The 18,200-nt window shown below is 40.6% G+C and overlaps 1 protein-coding gene across 5 annotated transcripts in view; it reads left to right on the forward strand.

The window, feature by feature from the left end:
- RC3H1 (ring finger and CCCH-type domains 1) overlaps window positions 1–18,200 on the forward strand; it is an 83,652-nt gene that overhangs the window by 40,332 nt on the left and 25,120 nt on the right. For 4 of the 5 annotated variants that reach the window (XM_052801323.1, XM_052801322.1, XM_052801324.1 and 1 more), the window contains exons 8-17: window positions 590–708; window positions 2,744–2,856; window positions 7,498–7,779; window positions 8,097–8,314; window positions 9,831–10,207; window positions 11,351–11,482; window positions 12,088–12,240; window positions 15,449–15,659; window positions 16,775–16,865; window positions 16,999–17,134. In XM_052801323.1, coding sequence (XP_052657283.1) covers window positions 590–708; window positions 2,744–2,856; window positions 7,498–7,779; window positions 8,097–8,314; window positions 9,831–10,207; window positions 11,351–11,482; window positions 12,088–12,240; window positions 15,449–15,659; window positions 16,775–16,865; window positions 16,999–17,134 — 1,832 coding nt within the window. Of the gene's footprint in view, window positions 1–589; window positions 709–2,743; window positions 2,857–7,497; window positions 7,780–8,096; window positions 8,315–9,830; window positions 10,208–11,350; window positions 11,483–12,069; window positions 12,241–15,448; window positions 15,660–16,774; window positions 16,866–16,998; window positions 17,135–18,200 lie in introns of all 5 variants that reach the window. The other variant, XM_052801321.1, reaches the window with a different exon arrangement.

The raw sequence follows: 18,200 nt of genomic DNA on the forward strand, positions 1-18,200 counted from the left end.
AAGTTGGCTAGAAAAAAGAAGTGCCCCTATAGAATTAAGACTACCATTTATTCACACTGCTGTGTGTTAGATGGTGGTCTGATACTTAGATTTGCCTTGTGACATTTTTCCATGTGAGAAGTATCAATTTCTGTTGCTGTTCAGTGACTGTGCCTGAGTGATCTAGCCCAGTGATGATGGTATTTGTACAGAATGGTTTTACCTGCAGGAGGCTGAGTGTGAAGAGGATTTTCAGCCCAATTTTTTTCATTGTCTGCAGTTTGTACAATGCGTTTACTCTGGAGTTCTTGTGGGATGTGAAAGTTTTGGTAAAAGGAAATAATTTGACATGCTAATGATAGTCTTGCTGGCTAATTTGGTATTTTGTGTGGTACCATCTTGAGTCTATAGGTAGCTTTATTCTTTATGTGGTACATATATCTGAATTAAGGTGCTGAACGCTGTCATTTATCTAACGACACACGTTTCCAATAAAATCTTTTTGGTTGTCTACTGAAGTTTTGTGATGCTGATAGTTTCTTTGTACCTGGCTTTGGAAAATCCTTCTGATTTTTCTTTTTATATTCTCTGTTTGCTGTCAATGCACTAGATGCTCCACCTCCGACGTGGGAACAACTGGAAAATGGACTAGTTGCTGTGAGAACTGTAGTTCATGGCTTAGTTGATTATATCCAGAATCACAGCAAGAAAGGAACAGATCAGCAACAGGTAAAAGCTAAATCATTTAGGAAATACTTACCCCTAAATTTTATTGGCTGTATCTAATAGTATAAGTTTACTAATGTCATCTGGAGAGATTTGGTTTGACGGGGAGCTGATTAAAAACATCACTGCTGAGTCATATTTATAAAAAAAAAAACCCAACCAAACAAGAAAGGAAAAAACCCAAACCAACACAACCTCTTCCTCTACCCACCCACCACCTACCCGCCCATGCCCCCTGCCACCCCATACATGTTGTGTTAATTTGCACAGCTCACTAGGATGGAAAGAAAACAGTCTGATCCAGCTGCAAGCTTAGGGAAATGAATACACAACCCTCCTGACTAGAGGGTGCAGAAGAGAAGCTGGGATGCCTAGCACTATGATATCTGGGAATTTTCTTGGGTTAGTTTTAATGTGACACGTTTCAGCCAGATGGCTCTGTGTTAATGGAATTATTCTTATACCTGTGCTTAATGGTCAGTGAAGTTAAAAGGTTTGGGAAGACTTCATATAAAGGTGTGAATCCAAGTTCCTGAAACAAAATTTTTTATTTAGGAAATGAAATGGTGTTGCCAAATATATTAACTTATCTCATAGTTATCTTATCACATGTTCCTTTGATCTCATTTTGTTGTGTAGCTAAGTTGATATAAATGCTAGCTGCTGCTGAAAAACAGAGCTGCCTATCACACATTCCCACTCCCTCTCTTGCTTTGCCACTCATCCTCTTGGAGAGCTGGTTCGGGGAGCTGAACGAGTAGAAAGATTATGTGTGCCAAAAAAGAAGAGAGGCAAGATTAGAGTGAATTATTTTTGCTGGTTTACCTTTTTCCATTCACTGGGATGCCTAACAAGCACTGTTGCCAGCAAAAGGAAAAGCAGTAGGAATACACAAGTGGAAGTCAGGGTGGGAAAAACAGTGAGGGTTTTTGTTCTGGTGAGACCATTGCCTAGACCCGGTACATGCTGTGCCACTTGGAAGGGAATCCAAAGCCTCCCAAGTGGGAACGGGGACATCTGCTGAGTATTGGACGGAGTTTTGCTGGCTGGCAGCAGTGGCCAGCAGAATGCTGTGTAGCTTATGTACGCGCTGCTTAAATCCTTTTTTCACTACAGTAGATGGCAAGGCAAAAAAAAAAAATTCAAAACAGTTTGCGAATGGCTTCTTAGGGATTTACATCTTTTAGCTGAGTTTCTCAGAAAGCAAGAGCTTACTTTTACAGACCTTTTCCTCAGTGGGAAGCCTGATAGGGTATTTCTGCCTCTGATTTAATTCTGCCATAAAAACTGTAGGAACTTAAGTGTCTTTGAGACCACCTCTAGCCTGTCGAAATTTATTTGGAGAGACTAGCAAATGGGCATACATGCAGACAGCAAGATTGCAGTAAGTCGTTGTTTCTTGGGAAACTTAACTAAAAATACAGAGGACAGCCCATACCCTGCTGATCTGTGTAGGAGTAAGATTGCATCTTCAACTATTGGCAGAAATAATTGTCGTAGATAGTGAAGAGATTTTTAGTCCAAAGAAGCAGGATAAAAGGGAACTTGATGAAATTTAATTCTCGTAGAGATCAAAGGGATACTTAAGTGCCATTTTGAGCTAACAGAAAGCAAGGGAAAAGTAACTGACTAAATTGTATTTATTTTCAATCTACCACAAAGCTTGATATATATTTGGCAATTTCTGATTAAGCATGGTAATTTTTTTCAGCCTGTATCAGTTTTGTCCACTTAACTGTGTCCTGAAACATACAGCTGTGTTCCGATCAAGCTCCAGTAAGGAATTTGAATTAAAATGTTTAAAAAACCTATTAGTGACTTAATTGTCAAAATATCTACTGTTGAATTTTAGTTCTGTTGAAGAACCAAACATGAATACTGCTCCAGTCATTTGTTTTACATTAGGTACTTCTGGAGCATTTAAATTGAAGGAATTCCCAACAGTCAAACATCAGGCCTTTAATAAGAGGATGCATTCAGCTCTTATTTAAGTGCACTTGTATTCAAGTATCTCACCTGGTTTCTTTAATCTTGTCAGCCTCCTCAGCACAGCAAGTACAAGACATACATGTGCCGAGACATGAAACAGAGAGGAGGATGCCCCCGAGGGGCCAGCTGCACCTTTGCACATTCACAGGAGGAGCTAGAAAAGTAAGTGTACCTCTTACAGTAGAAATCAGTCCAATCTCTGTTTCATCTTATCCATAAGAGTTATTTATCATATCTAGGAATGGGGAGAGGAGGCATAACTTGTCTGCTACATTAGCAAGAAATAATGTGAAAAACTTGTAACGGTCGTCTCTTAAGTTTTGGAACTGTTCATTCTTAAATATAGGATGTTCTGCTTTGTTCAGCAGTAATGCAGCTCTGAAAGTTTGATCCTTACACAAGTGTTATTTGAGATTTTGGGGGTGGGCTGTTTTTATTATTTCTTAAGTGTGACTAAACATGCTGTTTGACTGCATCCATTATGGTTGTTTATTTGTGTGTATTTCTCATCTTGTCTTTATCTTCAGGTGGGAGAAGTAGGTTGCTGGCACTTTTCCAGACATACGGGTTCTCTTGTTCTTCTGTGCTGCTAGGGCTATCCAGAGAGCTAAAAACGAGCATCGCAAATTCTTTCTGCAACAGTTATTCTTTGAAACTTTTTGACAGGTTGCACACGCAGTAACCTAAAAGTGGTTAAAGCTATTGTTGCAGAGTTAAAAAATGGTGGTTTTATGAAGTCTGCAGTAAATAAGCTACATTCATTACAGATTTAGAAGGGGCACCCAGTTATCCAAGGCCAAGCTGCTGCTGTTCTGAAGGTTGTTTTAATACTTTTTTTTTTTTAAAGTAAAACATGTTATCTAAGAGTTAAAAGAAATAAACACAATGTATTTTGTGCAGTATATATAACTTGTTACTTGGGTTTGGGGCTAAAATAATTCACGTCTTTCAAAGAAAAGATGCTTTTTTTTTTTTTTTAATCCTAAGAAAACTCCAAAGATTTGGAAATGGTATGCAGTCTTTTTTTTTTTTTTTTTCTCCCCATACCCCCTTAAAACTTGAAGCATTGATATGGCAGTTCATTGGCTCTATAGCTGGCATGCAGTGCATAGGCAAATGGGAAGAAAAAAAAGAGCAGAGCACATGGTGTTAGAATGACAAAGGCAGTTATTCAAATGAACAGAGAATAGGACTTTGATACTTGTGTTCTGCAGAAACAGTTGGGATTTTCCCCCTTTTGTCATGGTGTTAAGAAAATGGAGATTGGTAGTGCTGGTTTGGATGCTTAACAAGGATGGTGAGTCAGTATTAGTACCTCTGAACTAGTTGTACGTATCAGGAAGGACTGTCAGCATTGCAGGTGGAAGAGGCTTATTTTATCTAGACTGGTTTATATGCCTTAGTAATAATGTTCTGGAGGGGTGAAGTGAATGCTTGTTCTGTTTCAGGTTGCAGTGTTTTCTGTAGGTGGTTGGGGAACTTTGAGTTCCGATTCTTCCTTGTACCTTTTAGCTTTGCTTAATTCCTTTTGAGTAGATACTGCATTAGTGTTCCTCCTTTTAAAAATGTTTAGTATGAATAATACGCATTTCTGTTGCTGTGTAGTTCCTGCATCTCTGTACATTTAAGTTTGCAGGAAGGTTATGGGGAAGTATGTGGTAGTGCCTTAGCAAATTATAATCTAGACTTGCTTAAACAGCAGCTGATTCTCCTCTTGGCAAGGGACAAAGATCCTGTGTGCATAGGCAAGTATTAAACTTTTTTAGATTATTTTTGTCTTGCGTATGTGGAGACTGCAACAAAAATTCATAAAATTGTTCAGAAAAGTCCAGAGGGCAACACTGTGCAACGTTTATTCTTTCTAAGCATTTTATCGTGGAGGGTGCTATATAAACTCTTCCTGTCACCTTTGATTGAATGGGTGTCTATACACATGCCCCTGTCTCTCTTGAGCATACTGTTGTGTTCTAGATGAATGGGCAGGCATGGCCAGTCCTCCTCATCTTGCAAGTTGTGTGTGGGCCTTCAGAGAGTCAGGAGCCATCAGACACTGCACCTCTAAGAGACCTGATGAGAGGCAGATGTCCAGAAGTAATTGGCAGGGAGAACATGGCAGTGGTTTCCCAACATCCTGTTGCTGCTTTGCAGGGAGAAACTGGTTTGGGTATTGAGCGGGGTGCCAAAGCAAAGCTGTAAGTTCAGCCTGGGGAGCTCATTTCTGCTTGCCTCTATGTGTCCAGCTGACTTGCATGGCTGATACAAGATGCCAGAAGGACTTCTGAGCAGCATATGTTTAGAAAGCTGTAGTCTGTCCTTACTCAAGTACTGTTACTGTGGTGATAGCCTGGTTTGCTAACTCCCTTATAATGCATTCTGAATGATGCCCACTGTCAACACTATGTAGCTTGAATTTATAGTTGGATTATGTGGGTAAAGATTAATACAGCCAGGAAATTGGGATGTTGATGGTTGTATTGGTTTTGTGTGGCAAGGTTGTGGTAGCGGGGGGTGGGGTTACAGGGGTGGCTTCTGTAAGAAGCTGCTGGAAGCTTCCCCTGTGTTCGGGAGAGCCCATACCAGCCGGCTCCAAGATGGACCCGCCGCTGGCCAAGGCCGAGCCAATCAGCGATAGTGGTAACGCCTCTGTGATAACATTTTTAAGAAGGAAAAAAAAGTTGGGACGGAGGTATTCGGCAGCCGGAGAGAGGAGTGAGAACATGTAAGAGAAACAACCCTGCGGACACCAAGGTCAGTGAAGAAGAAGGGGGAGGAGGTGCTCCAGGCACCAGAGCAGAGATTCCCCTGCAGCCTGTGGGGAAGACCATGGTGAGGCAGGCTGTCCCCCTGCAGTCCATGGAGGTCCACAGTGGAGCAGATATCCACCTGCAGCCCGTGGAGGACCCCACGCCAGAGCAGGTGGGTTCCCGAAGGAGGCTGTGACCCCGTGGGAACCCCGCGCTGGAGCAGGCTCCTAGCAGGACCTGTGGATCTGTGGAGAGAGGAGCCAACGGAGCAGGTTTTCTGGCAGGACTTGTGACCCTGTGGGGGGCCCACGCTGGAGCAGTGTGCTCCTGAAGGACTGCATGCCATGGAAAGGACCCACGCTGGAGCAGTTCGTGAAGAACTGCAGCCCGTGGGAAGGACCCACGTTGGAGAAGTTCGTGGAGGACTGTCTCCCGTGGGTGGGACCCCACGCTGGAGCAGGGGAAGAGTGTGATGAGTCCTCCCCCTGAAGAGGATGAAGCGGCAGAAAATAACGTGTGATGAACTGACTGTAAACCCCATTCCCCGTCCCCCTGTGCCGCTGGGGGGTTGGTAGAGAATCCGGGAGTGAAGTTGTGCCTGGGAAGAAGGGAGGGGTGGAGGGAAGGTGTTCTGAGATTTGGTTTTATTTCTCATTACCCTACTCTGGTTGATTTGTAATAAATTGAGTTAATTTTCCCCAAGCTGAGTCTGTTTTGCCTGTGACAGTAATTGGTGAGTGATCTCTCCTGTCCTTATCTCGACTCACAAGCTCTTTGTTATATTTTCTCTCCCCTGTCCAGCTGAGAAGGAGGGGGAGTGATAGAATGGCTTTGGTGGGCACCTGGCATCCAGCCAGGGTTAACCCATCACAATGGTGAGTTAGGAAGGTGGCTAGAAGATAGTCAATGAACTCTTACAGATGAACAGCTCCAGTCTGTATAGCAAGATTACACTTTGTCTGACTCTATACTCCGTCACATCTAAAAAACAAAACAACAAAAACCCACAACAACAACCTTTTTGCCTCTGTTGCATTGCTGTTAATGCTGTGCATGTGGGCAAACATAAAGATTATCTGAAGATTGAGTAACAGGGTTTTTTACTTTCTACAGTAATGTGTGTACCTTCCTAATTGTATCGCTTTGCATGTTAGATAGGATGCAGAAGTGTTGGCTTCAACCCTGTTGAAACCTTCCTGCATAGGAAATGGAGTCTTATTCCACAGCATAAACAGCGGGAGTACTCAGGCCTACAAATATGCCCTCCCACTTGCATTCTGGCATCTAAGCTAGTGGCAGGATGCTTATTGGAGTACCTTCAACTCTGGAATTTGCTCTCTTCGTTGGTCCAATACCATCAGTCTGCTGATTTTTGTGGAACATTAGTTAAAAGGCTCATGTTTGTTCAGACATATCAGAAGCAGTTAGACTTTTGTAATTACAGTGTGTTCGTAGAGGTTTTTATCTCTGCAATCATTTAATTTATCAAACAATGCAAATGGTGTAAGCTGCATATTGGTATAGTAACATAAATCTTAAATTCTGCTTTAAAAGATATCACATGGCAATAAAGGCTTGACTAGGCTGCTTGTTGGACAAATGGTGCAAAAGGGTATTTGTTCATTTTTTGTCACTTTAATTTTCTGCTGTTAGTTTCTTCTCTGAATAAAATAGACTTGAATAGTCTGTGATTCTTATTCTGAAGCTTCTGTTACTGTAGGTCGTATTTTATGTGATGTTTGGTTTGGGTTTTCTTTTGTACAGTTGAAATGCATATATGTACAGGAAATAAGATTTTAAACTTGCTGTGTGAAGTTTAGCTGCAAATTCTTGGTGTACTTGTCATTAAAAATCCATCCTTGTTCTGATTGAAACTGCTATTACCAGTTCAAATAGCAGTGAAGTTGTCTAACAGATACTCATAATTTCTTATAAGCCCTTAGGAAATTTGAATTCAAACTTGAAGCTTTCAGTAGTATCTGTGTTTGAAAAATCTTGAAAATGCAACTCCTTTTATTTTTTTGTTTCATTTTCTGATGTGTGGTTTCTTTTTCTGAAGATTCCGTAAAATGAACAAGCGTCTGGTTCCCAGAAGACCCCTGAGTGCCTCCCTGGGCCAGCTAAATGAGGTGGGCCTGCCTTCAGGAGCTATCCTCTCGGAGGAAGGGGGAGTGGACTTGCCCAATAGGAAAACATCTGCTCTGCCAAATGGAATTGTGTCAACAGGCAGCACAGTGACGCAACTTATTTCTCGAGGGACTGACTCCGGTTACGAAACTGCTCTGAAGCCAGGGAAGATGGACCATCTGAGTAGCAGTGCCCCTGGATCCCCTCCTGACTTGTACGGGTCTTCCTAAATGTTGTTCAAAGTGTCATGTGTGTAAATAGGCAGTAGAAAAAAGTAAACCCATTCTCTAGAAAAGAAACAGAACAGGGTTTTGGGGGGTTGTTTTTGTTTGTTTTTTTAAAGTGATTAAGTAGTAGAGTAGAAAACTAAAGCTAAAACTCTAAACTGCTTTGCTTCGCTGTTTGCTTATATTTTAATTGGAGAAGGTGATGTAAGCCTTCAGAAGGTGGAACATAGACAAGGAACAGTGTTTTGAAGTACAATGTGCTGTATCAGGCCTCAATGAGCAGTGCCATCTTTCTGCTTTTTAGGCTGGAATCTGTCCCCAAGAGCTCTATTTCTGCCTTACCAGTGAACCCTCATCCCGTGCCCACTCGGGCACCAACAGATCTGCCTTCAGTGTCTGTCACCAAGCAGTTGCAAATGGTACCACGAGGGTCTCAGTTGTATAATACTCAGCAAGCAGATATGTTTTATCAAGATCCTAGAGGAGCTGCCCCACCATTTGAGCCAGCACCCTACCAACAAGGTGAGTTTGAGACCAAGCTCTCTATCTTTGTGATTTCATTCTTTCTTCCCAAGCTGGTGTTTACTTAAGCTCTTAAGTTGGAGTTCTGTTGCATATCACACGGACTATAGGCATTAATATCGTGATGGCATAATAAAATGGAAGTTGGCAGACTTTTTACATCTTCACTAAGGACTTCAGTGCAAGTCAAAACAGAGGTTTGTATCCACCCAGTGTAGCAACTCCTTCTTTCTTCAGTTCTTTCCAGCTGGGCTAGATCAGGGATGTGGTAGACCTTAATTCAGTTTGACTTGGGGAGAATGGAAATAAAGCTTAACCAGCACAGGGTTTTATGCTTGAGGGGTGAAAGTACTTATGTCCTTAATGAAAAGTGTATGAGTGTTTCAGAAATGTCTGCACATGCATGTGATGGGTAGAGACGAGGAAAATTTGACAAGGGCTGGGCGCAAAAAAGAAGACATCATAAAAGAAGAAAGTAAGAGGAAAAGTTCTAAGTATAAAGAGACCAAGTGGAGAAAGACAATATTGAAGGGGATTAAAAAGAAAAGGTATGGCTATATATAAAGACAGGGAATGATTCTTATGCAACATAAGATGGGAGAGAAATGACATAAAGTGGAGTTAATATGAAAGAAAAATAAGGAATAAAAGACCGAAAGACGTGGAAAGAAGAAGAAAAAGCCCTAGGAAGGAAAAGGAGCAGGGAAGGGTACCATTTTTGAGAAAGTTGCAGATCATTTTGAAGGAGAAAAAAAAAAGCTTACATTTGATTATTGTGTGCCAATGAAGATCTGAGTTGTCCACAAAATTTGATGCACACGTTGTTAATGATGTGCACACATTCATGCATATTTTTTAAATTATCCAGAGATTCCAGATACATTACTAAAATCTTCACCTAACTAGGAGGTGTGATCTTAGAAGTCCTTGGTGATTCACAGTACTGAAATTTCCTTCTGCTGTTCAAGAGGTAGAACAAATCTTTAGGTAACTTTAAATTCTAATTAATCCAAGTTCCTTTACACAGGCAGTGGCTCTGATATGTTGGGACAAATTGCATTTTAGTTCTGTGGATAAAGATGTACAGGCTAATCTTCAGTTTACTTTTTAGGTCTTGTCTAGCTAAAAGCATTCATATCAATCTGCAGAGACATTCTAGTGAATTACTTCTGTTTGGTATGCTAGCAGGACTTCTGTGGCACCTGTGGTTGGCTCAGCCTCACCACCTCTTCTCCAGCTTCTGTAACCTTTACACCTTGCTGATATCTTATTTAGATAATTAAACTGTGTCACTTGAGCTTTGGATCAACTCTTGCTTTTTCAAGGTTTTCTGTGGTTAATTTTTGAGTAGAAATACCAGTTAGGCAGTGGGGGCAAACAACAATGTGAATTAATTTATACCATTCTCTTCGTGATACTTGTAGACTGGAACATTTGAAACAATTTGTTTTTATGGACAGTTGTGATAATCACTTTCTGTATCTTGTTTTTGTTTTTTCCTCTTGCTTTATTTCAGGAGTTTACTATCCCACTCAGTCCATGTCTCGGTTTGTCCGACCTCCTCCATCAGCTCCTGAACCTGGTCCACCTTATTTAGACCATTACCCACCCTACCTTCAGGATCGTGTGGTGAGCCCACAGTACACGCAGCCACAGCAGTATCCTCCTATGGGACAACCCATATACCCACCACACTATGACAGCCGTCGTGTATATACCCCTGTCCAGCCATATCAGCGAGAGGAGATTGTCCGAGGAAGCCCTGTACCCATTGAAATTCCACAAGCTGCTGTACCTTCCTACGTACCTGAATCCAGAGACAGATACCAGCAAACAGAAGGTTATTGCCCAGTGGCTCCCCACCTCAGTCAGATCAGACCTTCATGCCACAGGGTATCGCTTTTATATTGCGTTTTTGTAGTTGTTTGAGAGAGAAAATATAAACTACTTGAAGTTCAGTGTTTTTGCAGTAAGGTGATGGGTTTTGTGAGGAATTAGAAATTCGAACTTTAAGAAGTTCATTTGATGAAACTGATAAAAAACTGGAAGGCAGCTTAGTTACTGGTGAACTCTGCAATTGTAATGATGTTAATATGTAAAAGAACAGGCTGCTACTTAGCGCTTGAAGTAGAAAAGCATTGTAATTAATTTTGAAGGTCTCATATGGCCCTGACTTCTCCAACAAAGATTAGGCTGGAGAGGGCCGCTCTCTTTCTAGCGTAGATTTAATACAGTGTGTGCAAATGGTTGTCTGTGCATTCTTGTCCTGCCTATCTGTGGCTGACCATTTCTGTGCCTACATAAATAAATAAGCAAACATACATCCCTTGATAAAGGAACTAAAAATTTTGCTCTTCCAAATTTTCTCTACTTCAAGATTGCAAACTGGAGGGTCTTCCTAGTAGAAGTATACAAACTTGTTTTGGTAAATCACCAGCTGGAATTGAGTCCTGTAGAACAGTTGGACTTACGTAGCTGTCATTCAGATTCAATCATATTGCTGTGAATCATATTGCTGAGTCCAGCAAGCATTTTTAACATAGCTTATAGATTTATCAATTTTGAGTTTGACACATTTGTGGGATGTTTAATTCTATTGCAAAATGAATAATAAATGCAAACTAACTGTGACTAGGTTATGATCTGTAGAGTTCTACCACTTTTCCCCCGTATGACTGAAATGGGGACTTGCCATGCTGGAATGTGTTCCAGTGGAAACTTTGCCAAGTTGGAACACAAGAGTCATGTTAAGCTACGTGTGAGTTAAAAGATTAATAGTTTTAAAGTTAGAAAAACTGGTTGAGGATCTAATCAGTTTTAGGCAAATAACATTCCTTGCTTTTGGGGTGTCTTGAACTAACACACTGGCCAGTGTAGGAACATGCATGTCCTATATTAAACAAAAAAGTTAACAGATAGACTTTAACAAAGTGATCATTACTTATTATTGTAATGATACTGGCTGTTCACTGTATTTTCATTTTCTTGCAGTATATGGTTGCCGTATTTTGTAACACATTTCTGTCTTCATTTCAGCCTCATCCCAGCCTGGATGAACTTCACCGACGAAGGAAAGAGATCATGGCCCAGCTAGAAGAGAGGAAGGTGATTTCTCCACCTCCTTTTGCACCATCACCAACCTTGCCTCATCCATTTCATTCAGAGGAGGTAAGCATAGTTTGACAAAAATATGACTTACTAGTATGTTTAGAAAATACTTTGGAGTTTGTGTGTGCTGGTAGGTAAAGACAACAAGAAAATTAGAACAGTACAGTGTTGGCAAGTGTTGGGGGCAGTAGATTTTCTGCTCCAGGTGGGAAGCCCTTATAGTGCAGTCTCCAGTCTCTCTATTGGCTGTTGATTCTCTGTTCTACCACTAAGCTATCTGCTTTTGGTGCAACCAAGGGAATTAGTTTTGAGCCATTATTAATTGAAGTGGTCAGTCTTCACGGTTACTGGACTTTGCTTCATTTGCTCCTGTTATGTTTAGAATTAAGTAACAGCTTGATAGGAGGTTTATCTTTTTTTAACTGAGGTCAAAATATCACTTTCATACTGGCCAAGTGAAAGTCAGCACTGGGAGTGTAGCCAGGTCATCAGAATTTCACACATTTCATGGTTGCCGTGGCCCAATTCCAAATGGTGATGTATCTGATAAAAAAATAATCCTGATGGTGTTTTTCTTCAAGTTCACTGCTGTTGAACTAAGTAGTGGTGGCTGTGAAGCTGCTGCTTCCCTTCACTTACAGAACCAGGTTTTTGTTTTTGTACAGTACTTGGATGAAGACCTGAAGGTAGCTGGGAAATACAAAGGAAATGACTACAGCCAGTACTCTCCCTGGTCCTGTGACACCATCGGCTCCTACATTGGAACCAAAGATGCAAAACCCAAAGATGTTGTGGCAGCAAGGAGTGTGGAGATGGCGGTATGTAGGGATTAGGGGAACACAGAAGAGAAGTTGATACTTACGTGGGTTGGGAGGGACTATTTAATTTGCTTTCCAGGATGATGGCAGTGCTTGTATTTAAGCTCAAAAGTGCATTGCAGTCAAAGAATGCATTTGCAAGCATATGGAGTGCTTTGTTTTCAAAGTTATGAACAATCCTACGTCTGTGTAGCTGTTTTAAAATTCTGGATATAGATGCAGGCTAACCACTCTGCTCTAAAGCCATGGATAGTGAGGTATTTTGCCATGAATCTTTACACTTACTTGAAATCCAAAAATGACACTGTACTGGCAGCTTGTTAATTAAACATGTCCATCTGTTGCTTCCTGTACTTCATTCTGTCAGAAGGAGATGCTGTAACTTAACTTTGTGCTGTTAATTCCTTTTAAGGTGATCATTACTGCTGTTAACAATGTTACTAGTTTTTACTTGAAGGACTCTCTGTGATTTGTGACCACAAGAATACCCAAAACTTTCATGAAGCTTTTGAGAGAAGCATAGTCATAACATAATACTAGGCTGATACTTTTTGAGGGCAATTTCTAACTCTATGCTGTGCTTATCCAGTCCTTCACTGAAGCCGTGGGTGTCTGGCTGTGATCTTACTTTGTGCTGCTGCATTTTTGCTAGGTCAGTGTTGCAAACAGAAGGGGCTGCTAGGGTGTCATTATTGGGTATCGTGAACACAGAAGAAAAGAAGTAGGATTCTGAAATACCACCACTATTCTGTTTCTTCCTAACATTTAAGTGTTGCTCTACAGCAAGAAGTAGGCTGGTAACCCATGCAAGTAGGAGGACATTCAAGTCTTTAAGAAAAGGGACTGTTTAGTCTGAGGGACTGTTCTACAGAGGTGCATCTGTTTTTCTCCTCCTTCACTTCCCATCTGTAAAAGTGTTCTCTCATCTTTTGTTTATGGATTGTCACTGTCATGGTGACCTTTCTTTGGCCAGTAAGGGGAGGGGGAAGAAATTTCTATCCAGAGTTTATTCTTCTGTGGACAGGTGCTCACCTGTTGCAACCACTTAACTAAATCATAGGATTTTTCTGTCCAGCTTCTGCTCTTTGCCCACAAGCAGGCTTCCCTGTTTCCCATCTGCCTTACTGGAATTAAATGCACGTGGTTTCTGTCCACTGAATTGCTTTCCTGTAAGACTTCAAAGGCACTGTGTGAAATGTGAGCAAAAAGGAGGCTTTCTCGCAAAAAAAGCAGAGCAAGAAAAGGCATTTCATCTGCAGCTTTGGGTTTTTTACATGTCCTTTTGCTCTCTGTCCTACACGGTGTGTTTCCCTCGAGTCATAATGCTGTTGCGTTTGACCTGGGGAAGTGCTGAGATTACTGACAATCGGATTATTGCTGTCCAAGTGGCAGTGTCCAAGTGGCAGGAACCAACAAACAGCTCTTGTCTTTCATCCCTGCTGCTAGAAAACTGTGCAAACAAACTGGAACTCAATTAAGAGAAGTAATAGGGTTTTGGAGAAGCAGCCTCCTTTTTCATTGCTAAACAAAGCGTTGTTCTGCCCCAGAGCTAGTTTTCAGATGAGCAAATAGATTCTCTGCTCATCTTCAGTTTTTGTCTCCTCACAGGAAAAAAGTCTCAGAAGACCTTCACTGCAGATGGCAAATGAATTAATTCTTTTTTTATTGTTCATAAGAGATTCCTTTTTTCAAGGTTAAAAATAGTGTCATCTGAGAGTGTATAATGCTGGATTTTATGCAGATGGCATAGCAACTTTACTATGTTCTTTCTGCACACTCAGTACATGGAAATAAATTAAAATGGGTACCAGCCTTCTACAGACTCAAGATTAAAATGTCTTTTTTTTTTTTTTTTTCAGAATTCCAAAGTAGATGCTGTCTAATGCTTCTTCCAATTTCAATGTTACATTTCTTGAGTTTAGCTTCCAACTCAGTTGTGACTGCCATTTTCACCCCTTTATTCCTGCTTTAGCTATGTTATCTTGTCTGTCACTAGCAATACTTATTTTCACTGAAAGCTTGCAGTTCTATTTTAATTTTGGACTGTACTGAAGTTTTTAGCCTTTAGCCAGTCCTCTTTTTGTAGTAGGCCCACTTACTTTGTTTTTTCTGCTGTACACAGCAGTGTGCTACAGTTTTATTTCTTTAGCAAAGTCTTAGCTTGATTTTGGCAATTCTTACTGTGTTGCATTTTCTGTCAGCCAACAGATCGCTTTCCCATTTAACTAAGTACTTTCCCTTTTTTTTTTTTCTTTTGAGTCTGTTTATTTCTGTTACTGTTTTGTGTTTATCTGCATGCAGTGATTAATTGGGTGGGGGTATGTTTGTTTTATGTTTCTTTTGTGTTGAGAAAACTTTTTAAAAAATTATTTTTATTCATGGAAACAACCCATTGACTTGTGTTTTTAAGTTACTCACTCCAGGTAACTTATCCCATAACGGGCCTAACTTTGTGTCAGGAAATGCTTTGTTAAAAATCTTTATGATAATCTCTTGTTACTTCTTCTGAGTAAGTTTAGTCAAATTGACTTATCCTGCTAAATCGAGCTTGTTTTCCATGCACGTCTATTCCTTTGTGACTGCTTGGCAAAGTTCTCTGAGAGAACATTTTATCTGTTCGTTTGCTGACCCATTAAGGTGTTTGAGTCTGAAGCTGAGTTAGAAACCAGGATGTTCCAAGCTTTACTACTACTTCATAAAAAATGTGCCTGAAAAGATGGTGCTAGACATGTCCAAGTAAGTGCTGTACTGAATAATTCCTATTTTGAGTCATCTGCAGGCTGTTAGATGACACAGTTCTTAACACTGAGCTTTAGAGACATTTCTTTTGGACTTTGGAAGGAGTATGTATTCCTCAGAGATGCCCACTGATCTCCTCTGACTTTATTCTGGAGTCTTTTTTCCCTTCAATCCCATTTCTCTGTCTTGTTGTTCTTTTGCTGCTGCTCCCTTCTCTTGGATTTATTTGCAGTTAATCATGCAACTGTTTCATGGTGGTGGTAGTAATGGTTATCTTAAGTTAGACCATTAGAGAGACATCTGCTGTAACAGTGGAGTTATAAACTGAAGAATAGGAAGACTAGCTGAAGTATGAATGGAATAGAGAATACAAGAGAGACTTACAGTACTGGTACCAGCTTGTTGTAAAAGGAATGTGGTTTTGTTCATTTCTGAATGTTTTTGACTGCCTTTTCCATATCTTGTCTAGAATGTAGATAGTAAAGCCATGCGTGACCAGCGATTAGACATGCAGCGAAGAGCAGCAGAGACTGGTGATGATGACCTCATTCCATTTGGAGACCGACCAACTGTGTCAAGATTTGGGGCTATCTCCCGTACTTCCAAAGCGATGTACCAGAATTCCGGTCCCATGCAGGCCATGGCGGTTCAGGGAGCTACCACCAAATCAATCATTTCAGGTATGGTGTATACTCTTGGATTTTGCTGGCTGATGCTATTTTCTTTAGTGCTACAGTGTTGTACAAGTTGAAGACAGACCCTGTAAACTTGTTTCTTGTCTTAGAAATAGATGAGATGTATGTTATGCCACTAAAAATAACTCTAGGTAGGGCTACACTGAGAAACCTGAAGAAAAAGGCTGCCGCTACTTCCTGTTCCATGGACAGGTTTGCACACACGTAGCATATGTGTTGGTGTTTGGTGCTGTTTGGAAAAAGTTACTTTGTTCTGCAGGTCCCTCTGAGATAAGGCTTCTTTCAAATCTGTTGTAGTAGAATTCAGAAACTTACTGCTTTCTCAAATACGTAATGCAAAACCATCATAATGAAGTACTGTACTGCACTCCTACTTTATGGGTAGTCACTGCTGCAAGCTTAATGCAGCCATTGTTTTGTGTACTGTTAGGCAAAGGAAATAAAGTAGGGATGGTTTACTTTCTACACATCTATTTTCTAATTGCATGTATAGTGTGGTTGTAAGTCTAACTCCAAAAGATGATCTATTTCTTGAGGTGCAATGAATAATCTTAAGACTTAATTATATTCCCCCAAACTTCCTTCTAGATATTTTTCAGGAGTTAACTGCTGGAAACAAGCAGATGAGGTTTTGTTTTAATTGAAGCAGTAACTTTCTAGACTTTATCACAGGTAGAGCTCTGGCTTCCCTGAAAGCTTGATCTTCAAACTGCTGTTAACTAGGTATCTCAGAGTTATCAATCAATTCTTGTGTCTTTTAGGAACTTTAATAAAAATAATTGCTCTCATAGCGGCTCTAAGTTTGGTTTCGTGTCCCTATCTCCTTGAGTGTCTGAAAGTCCTTCACAATCTCAGACCCTGGAAGGTTGTCACAAGTCTCGTTGGACATACAGGAAAAGTCATGCATTATGCGCATGAGACTAGTCAGGCATAGTGTTTCTGTGTTCATTTCAGCAGAAGGAACGTTAGACTTCCTTACTCTTAGTGGGCTGGCCTTTCTGGTTATTCTCTAATGTCTGTCCAGTTCTGTGTGTTGGCTGAACTACTTAAAGAATAGTTTTGTAGTAATGCAACACGATTTTCTTTCTGTTCACTGGCAGACTACAATCCTTATGGAACTCACGGTGGCTGGGGAGGCTCTCCATATTCTCCTCATCAAAATATACCTTCTCAGGGACGTTTCAATGACAGGTAGGATTGCTTTATTTTTAATTTGCCTTTTCTAAATTTTCTTTATCTGTTTGGTTTTTTTCTGTGCCAGCTGAGTAAAGTTTTTTGTTTTTTTTTTTGAAGTCTCCTTATTTTTGCTTTTCTGATCCCAAAGGGAGAGACTGTCCATGTCAGATGTGGCTGGTCATGGGAAACCGTTGCCCTCAGCTGAACGAGAGCAGCAACTGCGCATGGAGCTGCAGCAAGTAGACCATCAGATTAGCCAGCAGACACAAATGCGAGGACTAGAGGTTGGTACCAACATTTGGAAGAGTGTTGAGGGGTGGTATGGAGAGAGATGAAGCAAGTAAAGCTGCTTTTCATGTGTTGATCTTTCTCTGACTGTAGTGATATTCAGTAACAGTACTTAATTCTGTGATGCCAGGCATCAGCACTATGGTACAAGTGTAAACCTCTCTCTGCTTAGCAGCAGAAACTTCCCTGCACTTCATCTGCAAATGAACACCGTACTTGAATCTGCTCTCTGTGCTCATTCATATTTGCTTTCATTCTCTCTCTCACTCCCCCTCACTGTTCTTCTGTCTACTCGGGAGGCAAACTTGTGTAGATACCTGTTCCTCTTGGCTTTACTGCCATTGAAAACATCTGATTTTATGTACAGAAAGCTATGACCTTCATCTGTTTCATGTTTGGCTTTGTGTTGTACTTGTTTTCTTCCTAAATAGCACAAACCACAAGAGTCAAGAAAATAAATATTAAAGATACTTAGCTTGAAAAATGAAAGCTTAATATTTTATGTCTCCTCGCTTAGAAGAAATGTAGTCACTTGCAACATGAGGAAAGATGGGAGTCTGCATTTGTAAAAGAATTAATGAATTGAAACCTTTGTATTTTGTGAGACACAGAAGGAGAAATGTCAAGGCATAATGGAAGAATTGTTTTAGCAAAGCTTTAGTTACTTTTTTCCTCCTAGGAAAAATCGGTACAGAAAACTATTCTAGGTAGCTCAGCAACTATTCATATTAATGTTTTCCCAGAAGGAATTGCTGTAAGTAGTGGATAGCAGCTTCTGCTGGAGCTATGGTTGCCTAAGAACCTGTGTTACCGAGGAGGGTTATTGCAGATTCGTTGTAAGAGCTCACAATTTTTAAGTCACAGCAACGGTTACAAGTATTATGCATTTCTTAGTTACTTGAAACATAACTTGTGTTCTTGTGCTCTTGTTTGGGAACAAGAGGAGAAAATGTTTTAAATCTTGCATGTCTGCCTTTGCCATAATACAAGAGTATTGGAAAGTTGCAAAACCCGTAAGTGGCCTACCTCTCCTGCTCGTTGTTATTGTGATTGTGTTAGTGT

Source organism: Harpia harpyja, chromosome 11, assembly GCF_026419915.1.
Source record: "Harpia harpyja isolate bHarHar1 chromosome 11, bHarHar1 primary haplotype, whole genome shotgun sequence".
NCBI classification, from domain to species: Eukaryota; Metazoa; Chordata; class Aves; order Accipitriformes; family Accipitridae; genus Harpia; species Harpia harpyja.